The following is a 26,677-nucleotide window of genomic DNA, read 5'->3' as shown; positions in this document are numbered from 1 at the left end:
CACACCATTTAGGGCAGCTAGAATATGTAATTTACGAATTCCTCTTATTTTGGATAATTTTAGCTATTTTTTAAAAGTAAAACTAGTAAAAGTTAAAAATTTTTTTTACAAACAATTCACTTTCATGCAAATAAATCGACAATGCCACAAACTAGCCGCTAAATAAGAATCATATTGTGCAGTTAATTCCAATATAAAATCACAATATTTGTTATCGCAAAAAAGAATAGTATAGAGGTCAAAATATAACAATGGTATCCATTGCAACGCAAACTACTTGTATAGATTATAAAAAATATATGGATCCTCTGACACCTCCCTTTCATCATAATTTCCAGACAGGTTCTTAAAGATACAATAAGTACATTTATTCTCTCCATCAACACATCGCATTTGATATTGATTGACATAACCACCACTGATTCAAAACCACAACAAACACAAACACGCCAAGAACTGGAATGCAGCAGTGCCGTCATGGAATGATTCATGTGAAGTTCATTACAATGCACTGTCTAAGTGATGGATAACTTTTGGACAAAGTTAATGAAGAGAAAACTGACATAATTTTTTTTTGTTCTTCAGATGAGCTGGGTTTTTATAGTAAAGTCTTGGGCGGGTAACACGCTGTAAAAAATATTGCTAACTTTTCGATCTGCCCTGCTCAAGTTCCAGTTGGGTGAGATGAATTTTTTCTGTTGTCAAAATGGTTTGTTTACCTTTACTTGCTTACCACTTCAACCCATGTTTGGTATTCAATCGAAACCATCAAGTGCAGGGATTACTGGATTTGGGTCCGGACAAGCTAGTCAACCTAACCAGGCTGCTCCCGCCTTTGGTAGTACTATTGCATCAGCAGTAAATACTACTTCGACCCCTGCGGCTGCTACAACCAATGCTGCCACTGGTAACAATTCTACCTTTGCATTACCTACATCAATCAATACAACTAATAGTTCTAAACTATTAAAGGAATTATTGGAATCTGCTAACAATTTACCTAAAAAAACCGACAATATTGAACTTGGTTCAATCCATTTGACCTTGAATGAATTGCAACGTAAATCTCAACAATTGAGAAAGCAAGATGATACTAAGAAGGACGTAAGTTATACTAAAGCTCATTATTTATTAGCTGGGAGTGGTATTAGTGCCGAAGATATTGAGAATGATTTAAATGCAATCCATGTTCCCCAAACAGCTCCTGGCGCTATTGCTACTGATGTTATAGCCCCGGTTACCACTGTTACATCAGCTAATATTGAAAACTATTTAAATGCCAAAAAGGACGAGAATATTTTAAATACTATTGAACAGTCATTGCATTTGGCATCTAAGGATTTTGATAAATTTATAAACTCTAATATTTCAATTGATTGGAAACTTAGAAGAGAAGAATTGAGAAAAGCTGTTGGGTTGAAATATAATGAAGCAAATAACAATGATTCTTCTGCCAAGAACTCATTAATATGGAAGACAAAGTCATCCTCAGGAAACATTTTAGGTCCTTTAAGTGCCAAGACTGCTGCTCCAGTGAGACAGATGACTAGAGATAAGTTTGAGAATCACGCTAAAATTATCCATGCTTTAAATCAAGCACGCTTAACCAAAAGCAACTTCCCATTGTGTTTAAATTTCAATGAATTAAATAAATTACTGAGTGATTTAAAATCTAAGCAAATCTCAGAAATTTGGAAGATTTTGATTGAATTAACCGATGAAAAGTTTGCCAAAACCAGTCAAGAACAGAAATTTTCTAATGTTCCTAAACGCGATTTAAATGAATCAATTGTGAATAACAGTAAGACTTATTTGGAGCAAGAGTTTTATAATTATGTGGATGAGCTTTACTTGAAGGATACCGATAAACCAGCTAAATTCCAACCTGCTTCTAATTTAAATAAGATTGGTTATTTCATTCATCAAATTGTATTGAAAAATGATCCTGATTTAGTTAACAAAACTTTATTAGTTAACGGAACTCCTATTTGGGCATTAATCTTCTATCTTATTAGAGCTGGTTTATATTTTGATGCTGTGGAACTTGCCACTCGTAATCGTGAATTGTTCCATAAATTTGACAAGAATTTCCCGGTTTATATTAAGAAGTATGTTGATAATCATACATTGCCGTCAGAATTAATGGAAAAGTTACATCTGGAATTCAATCAACAATTTCAATTTATTATTAATGATGTTGATACAAGTATTAATTATGATCCATATAAATATTCCGTTTATAAGATTATTGGGAAATGTGACTTAAGCAAAAAAGCATTACCGCAATCTATAAATTTAAGTATTGAAGATTGGTTATGGTTCCATTTATCCATCATCAACGAGAATGAATCTTCATTGATCTTTGAAAATTACAGTTTATTGAATTTACAAAACAAGATTATCCAATTAGGACCAAAGAATTTGGGATCTTCAAATAATCCTCTTTATCTCAAGAGTTTGATTTTGGTGGGACTTTATGAATTGGCGGTCCAATACACTTATGATCATGTTAATGAATGTGATGCTGTTCATTTAGCTATTGGATTAACATATTATGGCTTGTTGAGATGTTCAAGCTTTAACAAAGATGTATTACTTTCAGTTCACAATAATGAATATGAAATTAACTTTAGCAGGTTAGTAGGGTCATACACTAGAAGTTTCAAAATAAGTGATCCAAAAGTTGCATGTCAATATTTAATATTGATAAGCTTGGTTGAACCAGAAGTTTCGCACGAAGCATTACGTGAATTGATTTTAGTATCTCGAGAATTTGGAATTTTACTTGGTGAATTAAATCAAGAAAATGGTACCAAGACCCCAGGAATCTTGGAAAAACAACGAAGCTTAATAAAATTAGACAATTTAGAAGATTACTATCGTGAAATCATTGAAGTTTCTGCTACCAAGTGCGAAGAAGAAGGAAGAATTTTCGATGCATTATTATTATACCAATTATGTTGTGAATACGATACCGTAGTATCATTGATCAATAAATTATTAGCGGAAATTTTTGCAACTACCGATTTAAGTAAGCCAATTATCAAATTCGGTAATTATCAAGTTATTTCCAGCGGATATACTACTGATGGTAGTGAATACAAAGACACCATCGACAATAATATCATATTACTTTCACAACATATAATGAAAATGTTCAACAATAACAGTTTCATATTGAGTAAGATAGCTCCACAAAAGAAGCAAACCTGTGATTTATTATTACCTATAATTACCATTCGAGAATTATTCTTGCAAAAAAATTGGAGGGAAGTGATAACTCAAATTGGCAAGCTAGGACTTATTCCAGTAGATCCAAGCGATGATCTTATCAAGATTAGAACTAGTAGTGAATTGATCCAAAATAGTGATATGGATGACAATTTAATCAAGGTTATTCCGTCATTATTGATTATGGTTATGACAAGTGTGTCTCATTTGAATTATGAGATTTTAACCAAGAAATATCAATGTTTGGGCAATGAAAGAGAAGAATTGATTCAATGGAAGAAGGTGGCCAAGAATTGTATGATTTACGCTGGTATGGTTCAATACAAAATGCCAAGAGAGACCTATAGTTTATTAATCAATTTAGAGTCACAGTTGTAAAAAAACAAATAGTTTAAATAACACTAGATAAAATAGACTGTAATCAATCATGTATTTTTGTCTTTATTTATCATAAACTACTATATAGGAGAAGAGCATTAAACCATCTTTTCAGCCTTTTGTTCAGGCTGTAATACAATCTCATCAACCTTTCCGGTGTCATATACTAACTTGCCTCTACTGTTAATATAGTTAATTTCATGAACGTTAGAATGATCAGGAACAAGCTTGTCACAGTTTCTCAACTTGTACCAAGGTAAAGTAAATACTTCTTCAACCGATTCCAAACTACGTCCTTGCAATTCTGGCAACAAGAATGCAAATACTAACCCAAGAACCATAACACCAACAAAGAAGTAAAATGCTCCATATGGTTGCAATGCCAACATAAGCTTGGGAAGTGCCTTCGAGTTACCGTATTGGTTGGCAAAATGCAACACCATAACTAAAGATTGAGCAAATGAACGGATATGTAATGGGAAAATTTCTGACCCAAGCAAATATTGAACTGAATTGAAACCAATTGTCCATCCTGTACCGGACAAGAAGATGGCAGCAAGTGCACCCTTGGATGCTCTGGTTTGTGAAGGTGTCAATACCGTACCATTTTGTGAAGCCTGTGGAACAATGGTGAGGAAAATAGCATAATATAGAATAGAAACCATTTGTAATGAAATACCGGAATATAAAGCACGCTTTCTGCCAAAAACATCAATAATGAAAAAGGCACCTAAGTAAGCAGATATAACTTTAACAACCCCCAAAATAGCAGACATTTTTAACTTACCAACTGGACCCTTGATACCAGCAAGGGAAAATAATTCAGAAGCATAGATGGTGACAGCATTAGCACCACTCCATTGACCAAGGACTTGAGCAGCACCAGCAATACAAAAGAAACGATATGCGATACTTTTGTTAGTAACAAGATCTCTAAGATTTCCCAAGATACTTGAGTTGGCAATAGCGTCCTTTTCAGCCAAGACTTGTTCGTTAATATCACTAATTTCAGCAACAATATATGCATGATCTTCGGGCATGTGTCTTAACTTTGACAAATTTTTAACAGCTTGATCAACTTTATTGACTTTTAATAACCATCTGGGAGATTCAACGCAAAGAATAGTTGACATAATGAAAATCAAACTAGCTAACAATATCTTTGGAATAAGAGTGTATCTCCATTGGTTATCATTAATGTGACCATTAACAGTATCAGCAACATTTAACACACAGCCAAGGTTAGCCAAATAACCGATCAACACCCCAATATAAACCGCACCAGCAAAAATACAACTTGCTAATCCTCGAATGGGACTAGGGGAAACTTCAGCCAAGTAACTAGAGATAATTTGTTAGTAAAAAGTTATTTTGTAACCAAAGAATAAATGTTTTACATACACAGGGCCAATAGATGTTGTATGACCAATAGCTATTCCTTCAATAATCCTACCTGCATAGAGCTGTCCCAAGTTACTTGATGTGATTTGAATTATAGATCCAACTATCCAAAGCAAACAGATAATTTGGAGGGAACGTACTCGACCAAAAAAATCGACAGTCTATAAACAATGTTAGTATACGGGTTTAAGGGCACCACGACAAGAATATTGACATACCTTCATTGCTATAAAAGCACCACCAATAGATCCCAATTGTACCATTGATGTGATATTAGATGTAAGATTGGCTAAATAATCAGCAGATTTTGTGGGGTCGTTTATTCCAAACCTAGCGATAAACGCAGGAAGGGTGATATTTCCGGAGACTAGTAAAGTTAGTTTTAGTTTCAAGAAATAAATCATAGATATTACGTACTATTTCCTTCATCATAACCTCTTGCTGCACCAAGAATACCAAAGACGAAAATAGATAAGTATAATGTTGAGTTAAAAACTTGCTTCGGGTGATCTCTTTTATCAATGCTCCATCTAAACTTCTTCTTTGGTGGTGGAGAGCTTATTGGTTCTAATTCCACTTGTTGTTTCAATTCTTTATCTTCAATCGAGTTGATACTCTGGATCATTTTTAGTTGATTAATAGCAAAAGTAATAAGGAAAGGAAGCGATGCAGATAGTTCCGAGACATTTATATATTTTTAAACCAAAGAACAGTAAAACAAGGCGTTCCATGTCTAAGCAATGGCCGTTAGCCAAACGTATGGAAAAACCCGGAGAATATTTAGTGGGGTAGATATCCTGATAGATTGCAAACTACTAATATGTTGGGATAAGGTGGGGATATGCACGACAAAAAAGCAATCGTTTTACTCCGTAATCCATGCTAAGCCTCTTCAAATAAAAAGAAGTGGGAACCTGACTAAAATTTGGGGGTAAATAAATTTTGCCTATAGTTTCCCTTTATGACATGTCGAATAAAATTTTATGAGAAAACTTGCAACTTAACGTCCTTAGGTAATCAAACTCACAATCGCTTATTTTAAAAAATTGCCTCCGTTTAGGATGTATTGACCTTGTCTAGAGTTCATCTAAATTCAAACATCCTATACTTGAAGAAATTTTAAGCGAATACTACCGGTCAGAAATGCACAACCCCACTAATTTGTTCATTGTCCACAAAAAATATATAGGCTCACAACCAGGATGAAATTTGTCTTGAGCTGAGGTTATAATTTCATTACTTGCTTATCCTGGGGTATTTTTATCTAAACGAAAACCATTGGCTACTATCCGTGCGAAAGCTCGGTGTAACTCGAGGATGTATGTAAAATTGTGGAATAATGGTGGAAATGAGAACAATGGAGGTGGAGGAAACGCCTTACTATTTTGAAAATGTTACATTTCCTAGTTTTTGCGATTGATTTTTCAGAATTAACTACCAAAGACTATTCTGCAAGAATTACCTCATCTTCCAGTATTGTATCTAGTTGAACCAAATATTCCTTATTGCAGGATAAGTTGACATAAAAAATACTTCATTTTTTTTTATTTCTTGGCTATCTAGATAGTATCACCTAAAATTTTAGTGTGCTTAAAGTAACAGACATTCTATACAGCAAATAACAGAATACAACTTCCTAAGTTGGTATGTCCTAGCGCAAAAAAAAAAAAATTATAATAACTCTTGATTGTTATCCCCCACTTACACCCCACTTGAAAAAAAAGATGGAAATTGTTCAAAGACAGTTCTTTAGATGAGGAGACTTATTCCATTTCGGACTCATAATTTAACATTATAATACAATGGGAAAGAATTGCTTTTGAAGACTCGCTTAAGTTGGCTTTTGTTTCTAATCCCCGCTGCCAAACCCCGGCTGCTCAACAGGATACAGTCCCGATCATTTCCATAAGATAACAATAGTGGGTCAGAAATGTGGAATAACTATCCCCTCTTATTATCCCCTCCGTGTCTGTAAACCCATTGTTTAGATGTAATCTTCAATATTTCTTCCGGGGAACGGACCCGATTTCGGTAGGTGTATGTTCAATAGACTACTCAAATATGACTGACAATCAGCCTATCGAAGTGGGGAGATTGTAAATATGAAAGTAATTAGTTAAATTGACCCCTCTTGATACATAATAGCTCATTCAACAGTTATAAGCAGCCAATCACATGGGTACTAATGTCCCTCTTTGACTAAACATTCAGATCTGCTTTTCTCGTTCGCAGACATCTTTTTGCAACTTGCACGTTGTTTGTTTTTAGTAACTTACCTTTTTGGTTTTGATCTGCATTTTAAAGTTATTGAAAACATTATACATTCTCCTTTTATATTCACCAATGCTGCTTCGATGACTAGAACTTTAAATCGGCGCATAGAGAACCCTAATATGATAGAAAATTGAATCAAAAACTTGAAATTCGATCGTTCAAACAAAGCAGATGAAGTAAATAGGTACTTCATTTACTATCCAGAAATCTGGATACTCAATATTGCATAATCAGTAAATTAGTAGGAATGATGATTACCCATAAATAGGTTACTGGATATTATCTAAGAAAGGGTAGCGCATCAGCAATAGCGTGTACAAACCAATTTGCAACGAAAACAGTACAAACTACAGGAATAGAACCAGAAATCCTTCTGGGTGGTAACAGAAGAACTACCAGATGGCACCTAAGAAGAATAAGAGCAGCAAACCTGTAGCGAAGAACTACACATTTCCTCAAGGGTTTAATGATTTATCTAATGCCAAATCATTTTATATACCGACCCCAGAGTCAATAGTTTCCGACCAAATAATAACCATAAACAACTTCTTTTCAAAAGAACTTTGTAATGAATTAATCAAGTCCTTTGAACAAGAAATATCGTTAGAGACAACTCCACTTATAAAAAGCAAAGAATATGCAGCTAGATTTAATGATCGTGCTTCATTAACAGATTTAAAATCAGCTGATACATTATGGAAATATCTTCGAAAGATTCTTCTTCAAGAGGAAGACGAATACATAGACGATGAAGGTCGAGAAATCAGAGAAATCTTTGCAAATGCCCGTGGATTAAACCCGCAATTACGTGTTTATAGATATAAAAAAGGACATCATTTTAATAAGCATTATGATGAATCTGTTGTTTGTGATATACCACCCAACGGAACCAAGCGAGGAAAAACGAAATGGACACTTTTAATCTACTTGACTGGTGGAGAGGAGTTCAAAGGTGGAGGAACAATCTTTTATCCTGAATTAAGAGGAGTCGAACCATTAAACATCCATCCAAGTAAAGGAATGGCTCTTTTGCATAAACATGGAGATGATTGTTTAAAACACGAAGCTGAAATAGTGCATGAAGGGGAAAAATGGGTATTGCGGAGTGATGTAATATATTAATGGACAGTGATGCAAGCAATACAATTCATCATTCTCTGAGCTGGAATATTACAAATAGAAAATAAACTTTCAAAGTTAACTTCGTGTCTCGGATTATAGACCTATAGAATAACTACACATTTAAATATACCCAACATTACTTATACGTCTGTCGTTACCAGCTTATTAAGAAAAAATTCCTCAGTTTGGTTGAAAATTTGACTGGTATTATTAGTAGCTTGTAATCTATCTCTAACCCATTTACTCAACTTTATTTGAATTCTGGGATATTTAAATCTAGAATCGATCAAATAAATAATCGAGTAGTCTTTAATGTGTCGAATACTTCTCCCGATACTTTGATTCACTGCCCTCATGCATAGGTTTTCATAGTAATTCATTGACTTTTCCTTAGCTTCATTATTAGTACCACCTTTTGAAATAACATTCTTTTCGATAAAATTCCGCTTGGCTACCATTTCACCTGAAAACGCATTAGGGTAAGGTAATCCAACCATTAAGACAGCTCTTGCTAAATTATCAGAAAAGTTAATACCTTCAGACATTTTCCCCCCAACTACTGAGAAAAGAATTGCACCTTTTGCCTGTGCAGCTGTTGAATATTCAGACAAGGTTTGTTCAACTTTGGTTGCATCAGATGGCTCTTGGAACACAGATTTAAGTTGACTAATTGAGTTCAAAAGGTTTGATTTCTTCCATTCCATCAACACCTGGTTTAAATATTTATAGCTTGGGAAGAAAATTACAATACCATAGGGAACTCTCTTACACACTTCAATAATAAACAGGCCCAATGCATTCAATTGAACAGCATTGTTCCGTTTATTAAACGAAAACTCAAAATCTATTCCGTTCATTTCAGTAACAGTAAAAACGTCAAGATTCTCTTTAGGAATTACATGACCACAAGTGAATTTATTCACTTTTTCAGGAAGTACAGAAGGAAACAAATAATCGGCATAATCAGACATTGGTTCCATTGTACCACCACATAATAAGATACATTTGGCTTGATTTAAAATATCCTTGAATACTCCACTTGGGTCAAGAAGCATGTAATTTATGGTAGTTGTGTTGTTTGTAACATCCCAGAAGAATTTTCCTTCAGTTGAAGGGTGAGTTAAACTTTTAAGGAAACTGACCACAGAAAACAAGAGAGGAGTAGAACTACTACTTCTGATTGTGGTATTGGTCTCATTTTCTATCTCAATTTTCTCGAGATAATTCTCAATCTTGTATGCAATTTTCGTCTTGGATAAGAATTTCTCTAACTTATGGATATTAACTAAGTCTGCAGTTGAATCTTGAAAGATGTCATCTACATTGATCTCATCACCTGGTTTTACCTTGCCTGACTTGTCATTTATAAAGTTTCTCAATGACTGACAAATCTTAATCAATTTTTGTAAATTTATTCTATTGCCCGAATTCAATTTCTTGATAAATTTACCCAAATAAAACTTTAAAGACTTAATAACTCGGTCAAGGTTATCAGCAGTTATGCTAACTGAATACAACGACGTTATAACATCCATTATATTATGAGCTTCATCAATAATAACAATAGAATCTTTTACATCCAATTTCATTATATCTCTAGTTGAATCTTGGAAAATCATCTGATAAGGTAAAGATATGATTTCAGTTAGTTCAATACCACCTCGTACTGAATAATACGGACATACATTTAAATCAGTTCCTAATATACCCAAATCTTCAATATCTCTAATTTTCGCAACACTTAATTCAGAAAATTCTTTGACTAAGTCAGAATCAACATAATTCTTGGGAAGGAATTTGCAACCCTCTTTCAGTTTTTGTAAATCAATACATGCATCATTCATACTTTGTACAGTAACCTGAGATCTCACCTTGTCATTTATACAAAGTTGTTTTCTTGACCCTAAGGGTAAATATTTGGTTCGTTCTTGTAAATCATCAAAAGAAGATTCAAACTTAGTTAATCTCAATTGACCCGCGAATTGATTTAACTGAGAATGCGTTCTTGAACAATAGAATATCTTTGTAGGACAGTCATTCGCATAATCCACGTCTTTTTTTGGAGCTAATTTCTTTTTAAGCTCCTCAATTTGACGAGCTAACTCGGTGCTTTCGTCTGTCGTTGTTTCAGAATCGCTATGATAATCAACTGGCAAGAACATCGATTCATCCGAGTCAGCCGGTTTAAACTTCTTTTTAGGTCTCAGTTTCAATTCAGCTTCTCGTCGTTTATTTTGATCATAATCCTTTTCAAGCTTATCCAAATGCTCTTCAAACTCTCTGATCTTACCTTTAGATCGGCTTACAATTGATTCTCGATAAGCGGTCTTAACCCACTCTGGTTCATCATCACTATCTTCCAGATTATTATCAACTACTTCCAGAAAAATATGGTTACGTTTATAGTGGCGTAACCAAGTCATGGATGAACAGATCAAGGAAAGAGTTTTCCCTGTACCTGTTGGACTTTCAAATATACCTATTTTATAATCATTGCTAATGGTATCATACACCGCATTCATTAACTGGATTTGAATAGTATATGGATCATATGGATGGTTATATTTCCTTGGTGATAGACGTCCTGTCATGTTGCAAAGACAGCATTCTCTTCCTGTTATCAATTTTGATGTAAATTTTTCTTGCGCTACCACAGACGCGTATGATCTTGATAAAACCATTTGGGTGGAAATTACCTTAACTGAAGGGACAGAGTAAGAAAGAAACAATAGCTGCTTTCTAAGAAATTAATAAAAGAGATTAAGTCATTAGTTCTGGACTACCGTTTTTCTTAGAGAGCGGGGGGGGGGGGGGATCTTGGAACTGGCAGCATGTATATAGACAACACTCCATGCTACCAAATGGAAACGACAATGCAGTTTCTAGCTATTTCACCACATACAAAAGTTGTTTCTAAAGGCACCCTGATCCCCTTAAATATATTTATATACTTTGAATCACAGATATTTTCCTCTTTGATACCTAACCTATCGCTTCAGGGTTCCTAACATGTAAAGAAATGAGCCATGAAATCACGTGACCTGTATCTTTCAATCTTTTTTTTTGTCGTTTTTGTTGCAAGTAAAAGAATGAAAACAACACTCCTTATTTTGGTCATCTTTATCTCGGGATTGTCATGTCTTTGATTAAACCATTACGTCTCATTCGTGTGGATGCATCATTGAGTCAGAATGATCCACTCCAATGGTCTGAAAACTCCCAATTGGCTTTAAATGGGTATAATCAAATTACTTTACTTGAACCAAAATTACCTTCTTTACATCAAGCAATCAGAAAAGTAAACGACGTTACTGTTTTGGATCCCAAGCATCTTTTCCAATTGACCACCATTTTGGATAGGGATTCCATTAAGAGTATGCCATTGGGTAATTTCAATGATATCGTTGTCCTAACTGGTGATGAACCGGTTAATATAAGTAATGTTGTAGACTATATTATTGTGAGTCATCAGTGGACACCAACCTCAGACACTTCACGAGACAATTTATTAGGTGTTTTATTTAATTCAGGAGAATTGCTTATAATTGGAAGAAAGAATACCCAGAGCAACAAGTATTTTGTTCTAGTCGAAATGTTTGATGTGTTGGCTGACCAGGTTGGGATTACTGACGATGGCAAGAAACATCATGTTGATTCAAACCAATTATTTTCTTTAAAAGTTAAAAGTTTCCACTTTAGTAGTATTGGGCCGTTGTTATTATTATCAATTGTCAATGGCAATAATACTTTGTTTGTTTATAAGGTCGACAGGGATACTTATGGCCTTGAGTTGTTGGCCAGTATTGACAACGGGTTCAAAATTATTAAACAAAAATGGTCTAATTGGAAGGGTAACGCTAGTTACATTACTGTTATTTCTCCTGAAAACTCATTACGCACTTTTAAGCTTACTTACGAAGATGATAAGTTGCAGATCTTCGAGCCAACTCTCGTGTTCCAACCTACAAGATTCAGAATCAGTCAACTTGAATATATATACTATCAGGATGACCAACTATTAGTAACCACATTGACAGGTAAATTGGTCATTATTGATTCGAACCACCAAGCTTATACACATCTGTTTGATAATTATACAACCTGTGTTTCAGTAACCACTGGAATTATTGGAACAGTCTTAACTTTAATATTGGCATTTGAAAATTCAGCATTTGTCACTGTTAAATTTGATCTTGACAAACATGTATTTGAATCAATTCCAACCGATAAATCGCTTACTTCATTTGTAGAGACTGTTCTTTCAACCTATCAACTTGAAAACATGGCCGAAGAAGATGAAGAAGGCGAGGGAGGATCGGGCAGTGAAGGGTTATTAGTTGTTCAAGGAGTAAAACTATTTCATAACAACATTCTATCAGTACAGTATAAAACCAACCCTAAAAATTCATTGATTTATCGACAGCAGGCTCAATTAGAAAGCCACCTCCAGTTTATTCAGTTGGAAACACCTATACAAGAACCGGTGCAAGCATCCACCAACCAGACTTCCATTGCTAAAGTTGTTGAATATTGGTTTGAGAACTTCGCCAAAATTCCTGAGTTTCATGATGATATTGATCAAGAGAGGACTGAACGAATTGAAAAATTTGTTGAAAAGCTTGAAGAATTCAAGAAAGCAAACATTGTGGATATTGACTTGGAACTTGATCTGGAAAAGTTTGCAGACTTCTCATTATTGTTACTTACCAAATTCAATAAGAATGTACAAGTGAATCAATTGCAATATCAACACACATTATCTAGACTTTTGATTAATTCATTGATTATATTTAAAGAGGGCAATTCCAAACTCACTGCTTTCTTAGAGCAACTCAAAAATGATATAAAAGATATTGAAAACAAACTTCTGAGTTATTTAAAAAAATTGATTTTTAAATATATTGATGATAACAATATTGAACCTAGCAATGAATTTGATAAATATCTACTAATTTCAAACTTGCAACAATTACGTGAATTGGGGATAGAAGTCACAACGAAAGTTCCGGAAAATTGTAACATTACCATGGGCACTAAATTTTATTCAGAAACATTTGAAGTACATGTTAAAGACGTTATCCCTCATGACAGGCTAGTGTGTTCTACAACTGATCATGGATGGTCAGTATGTGCTCTATCCAATCTACCACTTTTACAGATGAATAACAGAAGAGACGAATTAGCCCAATTCCACTACATAATACCGGAGGAGGAATTTGGAGGATTAATTAATGATTTATTGCAAACTGTCAATTATTGTTATATAAGTGGTAATAAGACTTATCAATTAAAATAAACTTCCAACAACCCATACACTTTCACCAGTACACCAAGATTGCAATTTCCCTAAATGGCTAGGTGGACATGAAGTTATACTTGGTATTATATAACCCATAGTCATGATTGCAAATAAATAAATTGTCATTGATAATATTGGACATTGATGTAATAACCAAAAGTAAACTAATGATATTCCGAATAAAACACCTTGCCTTGTTTTCAACCATTGTTGTTGTTCTGAATATGTGAAGTCTATTTCATTGAAATATGGAATCACTAAGTCTTGTGCAAGATTATTTACTCCGTAATACGTCGTTAATATTAACGTAGTATAATAATAGTCACAAAAGTTTAGTATGGCAACAACAACAGCGGATTCAAATGGTCCTAGTTTATCTAAGAATGTCAAGAATGAAATCAAACCTAACACAAAAGTGGATATCCTACTGGGGAAAAAGGTTGTGATGAATATAATACAATTTAAAAGGTAAAACCCAGTATATCTTCTTAAAAATAATTTGAACTGTCTGGAATGCTTGAATAAGTATTGAAGTTTGTCATGCCAGGAACCGTCATATTGGATATGATGTCGAGCACTCGAAACAAGTAGGATGCTCTTGTAATACTCCATGTTGTTATATTTTAAGCTGGAAAGAAATAACCCTTGCGAACTTGGTCCCAAATAATTGCACAATGTTAACATGAACAAATTAACGGAGTAAGGGCACAAAGCAAGCCATTCTCCAGGAAGCATACTTTTTATAAAGTAGTATGGGATATTTAGGATAATGTACAACACTATTGAAACTTTTAGGGACTGCAAAAATAGTATAACATTTGGTTTAGTATACAATTCTGCATTTTGTAATGACTTGAAAAACGATGTTAATGTTAGTTCAATGCTTTTTAGTACAACCCAAGTGGAGATTGAATGCACTGGTTTAGATATAAGTATTGGAGAAGCCATATCCTTTTGTTTAGCCAAAGTATGTGTTTCTTTGGATTACATAGTCAAGATAACATAAATAACTTTAACAATTGCAAGTATTATTCGCACAACGTGGTTGCAATTTATACTCGTCTGGAAAAATTTCGTGCAAAACTCAATTATAATTGCGTGGTTTCTTTTTTTTTCTAGAAGGAAGAAAAAAATTTCCTCCGTACCTCCCGATGATGTCGCAAAAGGCAATAGTTTTCTGGCCTAGTCTTTCTTTTTTTTTTTTTACTGCTTTCGGGATCTTCAGAAATATGCGATAGTAGCAACTAAATAAGCGGAGCAACAGTTTGGGGAGGTGTCATAGGTAGCATCTTCTTGTTCTGTTAATCGCGTGACAGTTTTCATCCTTGTAATTCCTCTAAGCTATCTCGTTTAATACTTAAATTTCCTAACCGTTTAAAGCTCGTGAGTGTGATAATCGAGAGTTCAAATTATCTATTGAAACATTTGTGAATAAGACTAGATATCATCACCATGACAATCCCAACCTATAATATTACATTTATCCCTAGAAATATATCAAACAGCTGATCCGTTTATATTTAATAACAAATTGATATATTTGTTTTTAGCAACTTCTATTTCAGTTTTCTGAGGAGCCGGGGTTTAAACACCGAGAAATTTCTCCTCTCCCTAAGGCAAAAAAAACCGTTAGGCACACAGTTCAAGAGAAGTCAAGTCCGCAGAGTCAGGAAAAAAAGGGGGGGGGCAGTGGCACAATGCTCACAAACTTCCTAGTTAAGCTAGCGGTTGTGGACACCCGAAAAACTGACACTGTTTTTTGGCTTAGTGAACATTGTGTGGGAGAGAAGTCAAAAAAGGAAGGTCTCAGGGATGTATGCCTTAGAATACCGTTAGTTGCCGTGTTTAAAAAAGAAAGAAATGAGCTCAAGGAGAGCCGTGTTGGGCTAATGGGTGTGGTGTTTCCCCATTTCCTCTTTGTAATCATTTAAGATGACATGTTTTTAGTAGAAATATAAATATCTATTACTCTTTCCTTGCTTCATTTTGAAGCATAGCAATTCTGCAACTACTTCACATTATTTTTTTTTGTCATCTTTCTGCAACATGGAAACTTTAGATTTGCAACCAACCGCCTTACGTAGTCCACACGTTAAAACTTCATTGATTGAAGTGACACATAAATTACCTACAAGACCACCATGTCGTGTTTTCTTTAAGAATGAATTAGAGCAACCAAGTGGCAGTTTCAAATTAAGAGGAATCGGAAATTTAGTACGCACATCGATTGAAAAAGCACATAGAGAACATCCTAATAAAACAATTCATGTATTTGCATCAAGTGGTGGTAATGCCGGTTTAGCTGCCGGGTACCTGGCTTATTTTTACAAGGTCAAATGTACCGTCGTATTGCCTGTTATTTCTAAGAAGTCGGTCCAAGACAAATTAAGATCTTATGGTGCTGAAATTGTCTTATTTGGTAATACAATTAATGAAGCTGATCAACATTTAAAGAACTTGTTGAACTCAATAGATTTGGAACAGATTTATCCTATCTACTGTCATCCTTTTAATAACCCATTAATTTGGGAAGGACACTCAACTTTGGTAGATGAAGTAACATCTCAATTAGGAACAAAAAACATAAAAGGTATGGTCTGCTCATTTGGAGGTGGAGGTTTATACAATGGAATTTATCAAGGAATGGAAAGAAACAACATAAATGGAGAAATGTTATTAATTGAAACTTTACAAGCCCCAACTTTAACTGAAACATTACAGGCTGATAAAATTATCACCTTAAGTTCAGTCAAATCATTAGCCACATCCTTAGCATGCTCTTATACCACCGAAAAGTCATTAGAATACTTCAAGAATAAATCACAAATCCACTCTAAATTAGAGACTATAGATGACATTGATTCTTTAAGAGCTTGTGTTGCTTACAATAAAAACTGCAAGAAGGTAGTGGAACCTGCATGTGGTGCTGCTTTGACAGTCGCTTACAATAGAATGGATTTATTATATAAATCATTCAGTAATTTGAAACAAGACGATGTTGTCGTTATTGTTGTTTGTGGAGGTTCATGTACAACAGACAAAGATCTTGATGAGTTTCAAAGGATCATCAGAAGATCTGAAATTAAGTTGTAGGTGGGTTATAGTTATTTATGTATTGAGTAAAAGCATATTATGCATTGAATGACAAAGTTGTAGCAACTCCATATTCCTGACATCCGACTCCAATTGAAAACTACATGAAATACATTTTACCAAATAATCAAAATAATTTCTTTAATATACACTATAACTATTTCTGTTGCAAAAATTGAATATGCTCATTGATTTCTTCACATATTTTATCCCTTTTATCGGCATCATCACCCTTGGTTATAATAAGATAAGGTTTAGTACAGAATGTACTATAAATACTTTTGGTAATAAGCAATTCAAAATCATACCCTGACAATTCCTTGACCAATTCAGTACCATATAATCTTCTTCTTTCTCCATCTTTGGAAATTGGACCTCTATGGTCTTGAAAATCTTCCAAGAATGCAGTAAGATACAATTTTGGCCAATTTGCATGCAAGAAAGCTAATGACGAAGATTTGAATAAATGGAAATCATGATTTGACATACTAGTGTCCTTCATATGTTTAGGGTATTTCAAAGTTGATTCACTGTAGTAATCAACCACTTGTTGCTTAGAACCTTGTGCGTGATTTTCAACACTTGGATCTTCACCAGTTTGAATATAATCAATTATTGGATCAAATTGACCCATAGCATAAATGTCGTGTTTGTTGGTTTTTGGATCTACAGGTCCAAATTCACGACAAAATTCTTGAACTTGATAATAAGGTAAGTTCAATTTGTGAGCAGCGGCAATAAATGTCTCCTTATCACCTTCACCGGCAGCACCTTGGGAAAGTAATGGATAGAAGAAATCAGGACCATAATAGTTATAGTACATTGCTAAGACTAAGGTTTGGAAATGGACCTTCTTGTTAATTAAAATTTGACCGGTTTCCGAACTTGCTTCTGGAATAGCACCTTTAAGATCATGATAGGAAATTTTGCTGGTATCTTCATTGATTCCACGAGGATCACCTTTTGCATATGAATTACGAGCTTGGAAATTATCATCAACCGGGATACCTGCAATATCATAGAAAGTTGGTGAAGTTGATCTTCTCCACAAATCTGGCCACATAACCAAATGCTTATTTGTGAATGGCTTATTTACAAATAAAACATCAGGATTTTTGACTGGGATATTATCAGCATCAAGGTAAAGAATTCTTTCAAATGAAGAAACTAAAAGAGCGATATTCTTTAATTGGAAACCACCAACTTTTTCCATGAAATCCTTAGGCAAATAGTGTGTCATAATCTTACATTTAGCGTTCAAAGTTGGTAAAATATGGTGACAGAATTCTTGATCGTAATCTTTTTCATAAGGAATAATAACTTCAACAGGCAATCTAGAATTATTTTCACGAAGAACTCTAAGAGAAACCAAGACCAAATGGTTATATTTACCCCCACCTAAATAAACGATACCATCACCTTTCATAAAATCATTGAACTTATTAAATTTCAATAACTCTTCAGAATATTCAGTCATCATATCATGAACAAATGCATTATGAGAATTTCTCAAACTTCCTTTTTCTTGTTCACTTAAAGTAATGAATAAAGATAAGTATTCTTTAGTTCTAACAACTTCTTCGGAATATTGTTCTCTAAGATGACCACCATAAACAGGTAAATGACCATATTTATGCAATAAGTCTTGAGTATCGATCTTTGCAAGTTCATCATCAGACACTTGCTTTTGCTTTTGGTAGTATTCTTCGATCTTTCTACCATTTGGGAAATGTTCATTATTGTTGATTCCCCCAATATCTGGTTTACACATATGAATGGATTGCATTAATTTTGTAAAGAAATCTCTTGAAGCATGTATAAACTTTTGTTCGGTTTCAAATTGTTCAATGACTGAACTGTTCAAGGTTAATTCATTCTGAGAATTAATACGTTCAATCATTTCCTTGTAATTATACCCGCTAATTAATTTCAAATCGAAATCAACATTATGGTCAATATCAGATTTAAGGAAATTCCATACTTGCTGAGAAGAAGTTGAATCTAACTCGTTTAAATAGCTCTTTTGTAAAACAATTAAGTTTGTTTGGGAATCTTGGTGATAACCGACAAGTTTATATTCTTCTTTATTTTGCAGTGAAATGAATACACCATTAGTGAGCGATTTCAATAGGCCAAACCTTCCTGATCTTGAAGATAAGGATGACAAGGCCGATGATCCTGAAGCACCATGGATTGAATAAATCAAATGTAACACAGTTGCCGTAAAAAGACCAATTAATATCGACTTAAGTGCTTTAGGTGATATCATCATTATGAATATTGGTCTTTAACAAAGGATGAGCTAATTAACAACGATGAATTGATATACTGAAAAATAAAAATCTATAGGATTGAAGCGAATGTGTTTGCTTTTGAGAAATGTGGGTATTCTGAATGCTGCAAAACAAAAACTCTAGCTAGTGATGAGGTAAAAGGTAAAGATTCCAGATCTTAGGTGAAAATAATGTTATCCGATGATTGTGAAGCTGTAGATGTGTCAACGAATGTGTAATGAGCAATGCAGAAGGATTTAAAGTTTGAAAAAGATATGCAGTGGGCTTTAAATTTTATTTATAGCAATTTCACCCTTTATCGATTTGAGGTCGAAAAAAAAGAAAAAAAAATTAAGCAACCACACATGCATCTAAAAACTTTTGGTGTCAATTTATTTTTTCAACCTTGGATTATTAGATATAGAACGTGTAATACATCCACACTCATTCAATTAAAAAAAAAAAATATTATTTTTAGTCCAAGTGCAGAGATTTTTAGTCAATATGAAGACAAAAACGCAACAAAATTTAAAAATGTCTGGATTATTTTTTTCTTTATCTGAATTCTATTGTTATAAATTGTTCATCAAGCAACTTTTGACTGGGTCTTGATTACATCGGATCAATTTAGCGGATTTGTTTCATCTTGTCGTTTGATGTGAACTCAGGAGCTCCACTAAAACTAACTACTCATATATTAAAGAGAAATTAAAGTTACTGTGAGGTAATTGCTAAATGGTTACCATTTGAAATATTACTCTTTGAAGGTTTAAGATTTTTGGTCTAGTTTTTTTTTTTTGTGTCTAAAACTACTCACGTGAACACTATTTTTTTTTGCAGTTGATGAACACACGTGTGTGATAATATAGCTTTCAAATTTGGACACAATCCCCCCGTTGGTATTGTTCTTGATTTCTCAAAAATATCAGACATAAAAGTGAATCCTCGTAGCACAAGACGAAAACAACGCAAGAATCGGTAAAGCAATGTGGTGTTTCAGGAAATAGAAATGAATTTATTTGATACAATAACCATAATTCCAAACCTTAATTCGCATTTCGTATTGATCCGATATCTTTTCAAAAGTCGTCCATTTTCTAAAAATGGCAATATAAACAAGCATTTTGAAACCATTTAGTTTTGGTTTCCGCAAACCAATAATATTTATTTAATTATAAAATATCAAGAAGAACTTGTTCTATAATTAGGTCTTTTCTGAGAAACGATGTAAATTCTTAGTAAAGATTGAAAAGAATCTATAAAAACTAAAACATGTTTTCAGCAGATTGATCCATTTTTATAGACAGGGCTGTTAATCTCAGAAACCAAGAAATTAGAGTGGTTCAGCAAATAATAACTTAGACGAACATTGCAGTCGATACTTTAGGTTAAAGTTGCAGTCAATATCTTATTAACTGCGTTTTCTGGGCATTCAGGCTAACACCATGCTAACTTATTAGGCGCCCTGTCTTGGCCATACTGTAATCAGTGTATGCCAAGACCGAATCTGTCGACAGCCAAGGACTAACTGAGACCACAATATGGTTCTAACGGTAATGTCACCTTGAGGCTCGAACAGACCATAATAATACATACCAACAAGTACTAAACGAACTAATTCTATACAGGCCAAAGGTCTGATATAGAACAGTTCCGAACAATGGAATTCATAACCGTCTGGTAAAGTATACGCGTCGAAACATCAATAATGATTATTTTTTAAGACGTTCTATGTATTGAACGCGAATCAGATTTATTTTCGTAAAATAATGTTCTTTAAGGCTTAACCTGGAGTCTGGCGTAGAATATAAGCTTAATTAATTGATCGTGTCGCAATTTTCTTTCTCCTATTTGTGTGGACACCGACAGAAAGATGGATCGAAGGAATATTTTCCAGATGAACCTTTATCTGTGGGAATTTGATTTCATAACAAATTGGATACGAAATTGCAAAAATCCTTAAAATTTTTACCCAAAATTTCACATAAATTGAAAACAAGTTACCATACATTTAAACTCTAATTAAATATGAAAATTAACAAGTATAACTGCAAATAAAATAAAATAAAAACAAACAACTTCACCTAACATTAAAGCAATCCTCTCTTACCTTCTTTAAGCCTTTCATCTTTAGAATTTTTCTTACGTTCTCTGTTACCCTTAGGAACTCTAGCCAACCAATACAAGAAAATAGCAAGAATGACATTAAATCCAATGAATGCAACAAAAACACCATAATTTCTCCATCTTTGACTAAAGTGGGCTCCAACAGATGCTAAAAACTCATTTGTGCTATCAATTTCACAAAATTGACATTGTCCAGTAGCATCATCAGTAAGCACATACCCACCAGCTTTCTGAATATATTCAGCCATAAAATCATCACAAGAAGTACCATCGGGTGGATTTATAGAAACATACTCTTGTGGAGCACAAACAACCTTATTATTAGCTAACCCAACTGCCAATATTCCTTGGGTAAGATAAGTGATTGGATTAAACCTGTACATAAAAATCCAAAACCCTGGCAATTGACTAGGACCAGCTAGGACACCACAAAATAATAAACACAATTGGAATAATAAATGTCCTGTACTAGCACCATTTTCTTGTCGTTCTAAAAATGAAATACAGAAATGAGCCATGGTAGAAGTATAACAATAGAAACTGACCACCAATAACCACATCAATACCCCACGGGATGCTTCTTCATCAGCAGCTTGGGCGTTCTTATAAAGGCCAGATGGGTAGTACCAACAGAAGAATGCCAAAGTTCCAACCATAATTTGATAAGGAATTTCTGAAGTCAATTGACCAAATATAAAAGCAAACCAACTAAATGTTCTACTGGGTCTTTCTCTGACTTCATAGACATCTCTTTGAGCAAGGTAATAAGGTAAAGTTTGTTCGTGCATAGTATTGAATGGAACATAGAACATGAATATGGCAAACATTTGATTTTGTAAACCTCTTACTGAAAGATGACCACCAAAGAATGAAAACCCATTAAACAAGGAAGTAGCCAAACATAAAAACAATTTAGAATAGATATAACTGGGTGTTCTCCAATCCTGGACAATTGCTCTTGCAGTGACCATCCAATATTGTTTCCACCAAGGAGCAGCATATTTCAAATGTGATTCAGGATCGGTATTTCTTGGTAACTTGGCCAACTTGACTTCCATGGTATCTAATTCTTGTTGAATTTCTTGATACTCTTCCGAATTTCTCCATACTTGAAAATAATCTTCTTTAGCATGGGAACCAGGGGCAGCACCAACAACTTGTAACATCCATTCGGCAGGATTTGCATCCTTAGAACATGGATCTGCACCATACTTTTGAAAATAGTTAATCAAAGTCTGACAATTTTCACCCAAGTCACCAAAGTAAACAGTTTGACCACCAGCTTGTAAAAATAATAATCTATCAAAGCCAGTCAAAAGTAAAGCAGAAGGTTGATGAATAGTACATAAAATAGCTTGACCATGATCTGCCAATTTTCTCATTAGCTTACAAATAGACCAAGCAGTTTGAGAATCCAACCCAGAAGTAGGTTCATCAAGAAATAATAATAACTTGGGTTTGGCAACTAATTCGACACCAATGGTCAATCTTTTCCTTTGCTCAACATTTAATCCTGAACCAGCAACACCAACCATGGCATCTGCATATTCTTCCATTTCTAATAAACTAATGATATAATCAACATAAGCGTCTTTTTCTTTGTCGGGAGTGGTGTTAGATTGCCTTAAATAAGCAGAAAACTTTAAAGCTTCTCTGACAGTTGAAGTAGGTAAATGTAAATCTTGTTGTTGAACATAACCAATTGATCTTTGGAATGAAGAGTCAAGAGAGTGACCATTAACCATTCTAACTCCATCGGTGATAACACCAACCGTAAGTCTTTCAGACAAACAATTCAACAAAGTTGTTTTACCAGCACCAGTAGCACCCATTAAGGCAGTAATTTCACCAGGTTTGACCCAACCATCAACATGGTCCAAGATAGTTCTTTCTTCCTTTTTGATTTTAATTCCATACGTCAAGTTTCTCCAGAAGAATATCTCCTTTTCAGTAGTTAAACTATTATCGCTTGATGAACCATTGTCCTTTTTTTCCGAAGCTAAAAGATCACCTAAAGGGACTTTTTCGTTGGTATAATTCTCAATATCTTGATTTTTGGCTGCCAATTCTTTTCTGTTTTTCAATTGTTTTAATGATGATCGAAGGAATAAAGCAATTTCACCCTTTTGCATGGCACCTTTATTGAATTCAGTCACAATGATATAAGTTAGCAAAAAGAAAATAATGTATCCAATACAGATTCCAAAATTTCTCCATTTATGAGCATTTTGATAATCATAAGCCATTTTCAAATATGTAGTTCCACTAACCATTAACTGTCCAGGCTGAGCACCAATAGCAGTACAGACTCTATTAGCAGCTGAAATAGTATCATAAGATCCACCAGATGGAACAAAGTTTGAACATTCAAAATATCTACCATGAAATTCATTAACCATAAGAGATTCAAAGACATACCCCACTGGATTAATATAGTTAATCCAACGAGCCCAACCTAGCATCTCTCTTGTGGTAATAACAAACCCAGTATAGATAACCATAGCCAATAATAAAACAGCCGCCGGAGTCATTGCTTGAGCAAACGAGGTTGCCATAGCACCAATAGTTCTGAATAAATGTGACATAACCAACGTACAAGTAATTGCCATCAACCAATAATAAAAGAAATGACCAGGGTCTCGTCTAAGATTTATCATGAAATAGAATGTGAAATTAAATGCCATTGACATGAAAAGCTTTGTTGGAAGTTCAGTAACAATACCTGCCAAGGCATCAGCAGATGGTCGGTAAAGGGCATACTTCTTGTGTTTCTCAACAATATTTCTTGCTTCAAAAAGTGACATGATTTCTAAAATGGAAGCAAAAGCATTGAATAAAACAGCAAAGAACAAAGCAATACCACGAAAGTTAATTGATTTAGTTGTTTGATCTAAATTGAAAAAGATCGAGGACAAAATCAATCCCATAATAACTTGACCAACAACCATAAATATTGGAATAGAAGGATCACCTTTCATTCTAAGGAAGTTTCTACTCATGATATATTTGACTTGCATGGGAAAGGAAACAGTATATGGAGATCTTGGTGAAATATGATTGGATTGCCTAGCAACATGTGATTCATGATGAGCTTTCTTGGTATTCAACTTTTCACAGTCAAGGAAATATTGATCAATATCAGCAACTAGTTTTTGGTATTCAGGTGATTTCTTCCAATATGTTTCAAATTCTTGGGCTGTTCTAGGAAGCTTTCCTTCGTAACCTGGTGCAGCAATTCTCTCTGCCGGATTGGTTAAAGAAGTTAAAAAGTCAGCAGTGGTTTGTCTTGCAGGACAATGCCAACCCATGTTTATAAAGAACTCTTTAGCTTTGCTAGCCTTACCGAAAAAGATTTGGTAACCATCGTATAATACAGATACATTATCAAATAAATCATAAGCATCTTGAGAACATTGATAAATAGCAATAACCGGAGTCACATCTAAAATGGATGAAGAAGTCTTTAAAGCTCTAATAAATTCTAAAGCAGTAGCAGCATCCAAACCTCTAGTGGCATTATCCCAACATTGTATATTAGCACCACTTAAGGAGACTTCAGCGATAGAAACTCTTTTACGTTCACCACCAGAACAACCTCTAACAAACTCATTACCAACAGGGGTATTTCTTTGTCTTAAAATACCATAAGTTGCCATGTACACACTTGCCATGTGTTTAGCATAAGTTTCACGATCAACACCTAAACCTCTATTCTGAGGAGTTCTAAGCCTGGCTGCAAATTCCAAAGTATCACCGACAGTTAATTGAGGAAAATGTTCATCAGTTTCTGCAGAATAAATTACATCACCGCGGTAATGCTTTTCAATATCGTTAGGACTTAAACCATCATAGGAAATCTTGGACTCTTTATCAATATTGAAACCATAAGTGTTAACAGCTAATGTTTTCAACAAGGTGGAACAACCAGCACCAGGTCTACCAAGGACAACAGTAAGTTCACCAGGTAATAATAAACCATCCATAGGCTTCAAAATATCGAAATATCTCGATTCGTCCTCTTTTCTAAAGTGTCTTAACCCATCAACAACAAATTTGAGGAAACCAGTAGCAACGGTAGTTTGATAATCAACATCATTAGCAATACCATAAGCTCTTAAGTTTCTAAAAGCTATTCCTAGCTTGTTAGGTTTAAAGTAATCTGGATCTGATTGGTACAAAGCCTTCATATTCTTGATCCAGTATTTTGCATTAAATTCAGGTGATTCTGGGTCCAACTTTGGGTCAGCTATTTCTTGTTCATAAGGGTTAATTCCTGGTACTTCATCCATGTTTGATAAATACCTAATTAATGCAGCCGAAGAAGATTGAGATTCTTGAGTAATTGTTTTAGCTAATTGTTTAACATCTTTACTGGCTTCTTCATCAAAGCCAACGTACGACTCGTACGGCTTATCAAAAGAACCAGAATCAGGTAAATCGATTTGGTTCGACATTTCCAATTATTCAGAATGCTATAACTATACTTTAACAAGATCAAGAATTTAAAATTGCATATAAGGAGAGTTGGCAACATTTTTATATAAAATTACAAACTGAAGAAGCATGGTTCTCATCAAAGTCACCGACTCGGAATTGCAACTTCAGTAACAGCCGTGAGAAAAACGACAGATTTTTAATGCAGGTAACAATAGAATTAGCGATATTTTTTAAAGTGAATCGTAGAATTGTGCATAATCCGATTTAAATCAGAAAACAAATTTGGTAACTCCTGAACCTTGGGTTTTTTTCTCCGGTGACAAATTGAGAATGTATAAGGAATTCGGATTTCGCCATACAAAATAGTTTGTCCTAACTCCTGCGACACCAAATTTGATGCGAAAATCTCCGAGCTAAGCCCGAAAAATTAGACATATAACCCCAGAGCCATCTTGATGTTCTCCGAGATCAATTATTTTAATACCCTTTACATCAAACTACTAATTGCTAAGTTTGAGTGCAATTAGAGATCAAGAATTACTATCAGGATATCTTCCGATACAAATTCAGGTTAAGCACTGCTTGCATATGCTATTTTATTTATTCTGACGAGCCAACTTCGGATTTAGAGAAAAGTATGGTTTTCTTGTTATATATCACACTCAGATGTTTTTTTTATGGTTGTTAGACTTCATATTTGACAATAAAAATAGCTCAGAAGATCATTGTATATACCAGTTATAATAAAAGGTTCAAAAGATTAGTTATATGGCACAGGGTTTGTTTTTTGTCAATCGTGCCTCTCTCACTAAATCCGTTAATTTTATCTGCGGATTTTGTACAGAGAAAGCCATTCTTAAATGAATAGCATTTTTTTTTCTTCTATCCAAATATATGATAATCCCAATCTTGAACCCGATACTACGTCCATATTTACTCGAAGTATTCATGTTGATAGATTATTGTGGTATGTGTATTCGACAGCACCACAAATATTGCCTGTTGCTAGCTTAACACTTTTACAAATATTGAGATATCTTCT

The 26,677-nt window shown here is 34.2% G+C and overlaps 9 protein-coding genes across 9 annotated transcripts; 4 read left to right on the top strand and 5 right to left on the bottom strand. All coding sequences in view use genetic code 12, as the record gives it.

Moving 5' to 3' along the window:
• Positions 1 to 744: 744 nt before the first annotated feature.
• On the top strand, positions 745 to 3,609 carry SPAPADRAFT_137464 (linker nucleoporin; the record flags this gene model as incomplete). Its single annotated transcript, XM_007374995.1, has 1 exon — positions 745 to 3,609. The coding sequence occupies one exon, from the start codon at positions 745 to 747 to the stop codon at positions 3,607 to 3,609; it is 2,865 nt and encodes a 954-aa protein (XP_007375057.1).
• On the bottom strand, positions 1,706 to 5,635 carry SPAPADRAFT_151807 (uncharacterized protein; the record flags this gene model as incomplete). The annotated part of the gene is made up of 4 exons (XM_007374994.1): positions 1,706 to 4,950; positions 5,011 to 5,171; positions 5,229 to 5,377; positions 5,428 to 5,635. 4 exons carry the CDS (start codon positions 5,633 to 5,635, stop codon positions 3,708 to 3,710), a joined length of 1,761 nt encoding a protein of 586 aa, XP_007375056.1.
• A 2,030-nt stretch (positions 5,636 to 7,665) lies between these two features.
• Positions 7,666 to 8,959, top strand: SPAPADRAFT_60880 (uncharacterized protein; the record flags this gene model as incomplete). The annotated part of the gene is made up of 1 exon (XM_007374993.1): positions 7,666 to 8,959. A coding segment is annotated over one exon (523 nt), but the record flags the coding sequence as incomplete, so codon positions are not given.
• Positions 8,547 to 10,997, bottom strand: SPAPADRAFT_136192 (uncharacterized protein; the record flags this gene model as incomplete). Its single annotated transcript, XM_007374992.1, has 1 exon — positions 8,547 to 10,997. One exon carries the CDS (start codon positions 10,995 to 10,997, stop codon positions 8,547 to 8,549), a length of 2,451 nt encoding a protein of 816 aa, XP_007375054.1.
• A 525-nt stretch (positions 10,998 to 11,522) lies between these two features.
• On the top strand, positions 11,523 to 19,330 carry SPAPADRAFT_71368 (uncharacterized protein; the record flags this gene model as incomplete). The annotated part of the gene is made up of 2 exons (XM_007374989.1): positions 11,523 to 14,909; positions 18,566 to 19,330. One exon carries the CDS (start codon positions 11,543 to 11,545, stop codon positions 13,700 to 13,702), a length of 2,160 nt encoding a protein of 719 aa, XP_007375051.1.
• On the bottom strand, positions 11,523 to 19,330 carry SPAPADRAFT_151797 (uncharacterized protein; the record flags this gene model as incomplete). Its single annotated transcript, XM_007374988.1, has 2 exons — positions 11,523 to 14,909; positions 18,566 to 19,330. One exon carries the CDS (start codon positions 14,651 to 14,653, stop codon positions 13,694 to 13,696), a length of 960 nt encoding a protein of 319 aa, XP_007375050.1.
• On the top strand, positions 15,752 to 16,798 carry CHA1 (Cha1p; the record flags this gene model as incomplete). The annotated part of the gene is made up of 1 exon (XM_007374991.1): positions 15,752 to 16,798. One exon carries the CDS (start codon positions 15,752 to 15,754, stop codon positions 16,796 to 16,798), a length of 1,047 nt encoding a protein of 348 aa, XP_007375053.1.
• Positions 16,956 to 19,067, bottom strand: MNN24 (Mnn24p; the record flags this gene model as incomplete). The annotated part of the gene is made up of 1 exon (XM_007374990.1): positions 16,956 to 19,067. One exon carries the CDS (start codon positions 19,065 to 19,067, stop codon positions 16,956 to 16,958), a length of 2,112 nt encoding a protein of 703 aa, XP_007375052.1.
• A 1,831-nt stretch (positions 19,331 to 21,161) lies between the features above and the next one.
• On the bottom strand, positions 21,162 to 25,652 carry SPAPADRAFT_50407 (pleiotropic drug resistance family ABC transporter; the record flags this gene model as incomplete). Its single annotated transcript, XM_007374987.1, has 1 exon — positions 21,162 to 25,652. One exon carries the CDS (start codon positions 25,650 to 25,652, stop codon positions 21,162 to 21,164), a length of 4,491 nt encoding a protein of 1,496 aa, XP_007375049.1.
• Between the last annotated feature and the right edge of the window lie 1,025 nt (positions 25,653 to 26,677).

The sequence above is a fragment of the Spathaspora passalidarum genome (assembly GCF_000223485.1).
Source record: "Spathaspora passalidarum NRRL Y-27907 unplaced genomic scaffold SPAPAscaffold_3, whole genome shotgun sequence".
Classification (NCBI taxonomy): Eukaryota; Fungi; Ascomycota; class Pichiomycetes; order Serinales; family Debaryomycetaceae; genus Spathaspora; species Spathaspora passalidarum.
This window is presented reverse-complemented; position numbering and strand designations above follow the sequence as displayed.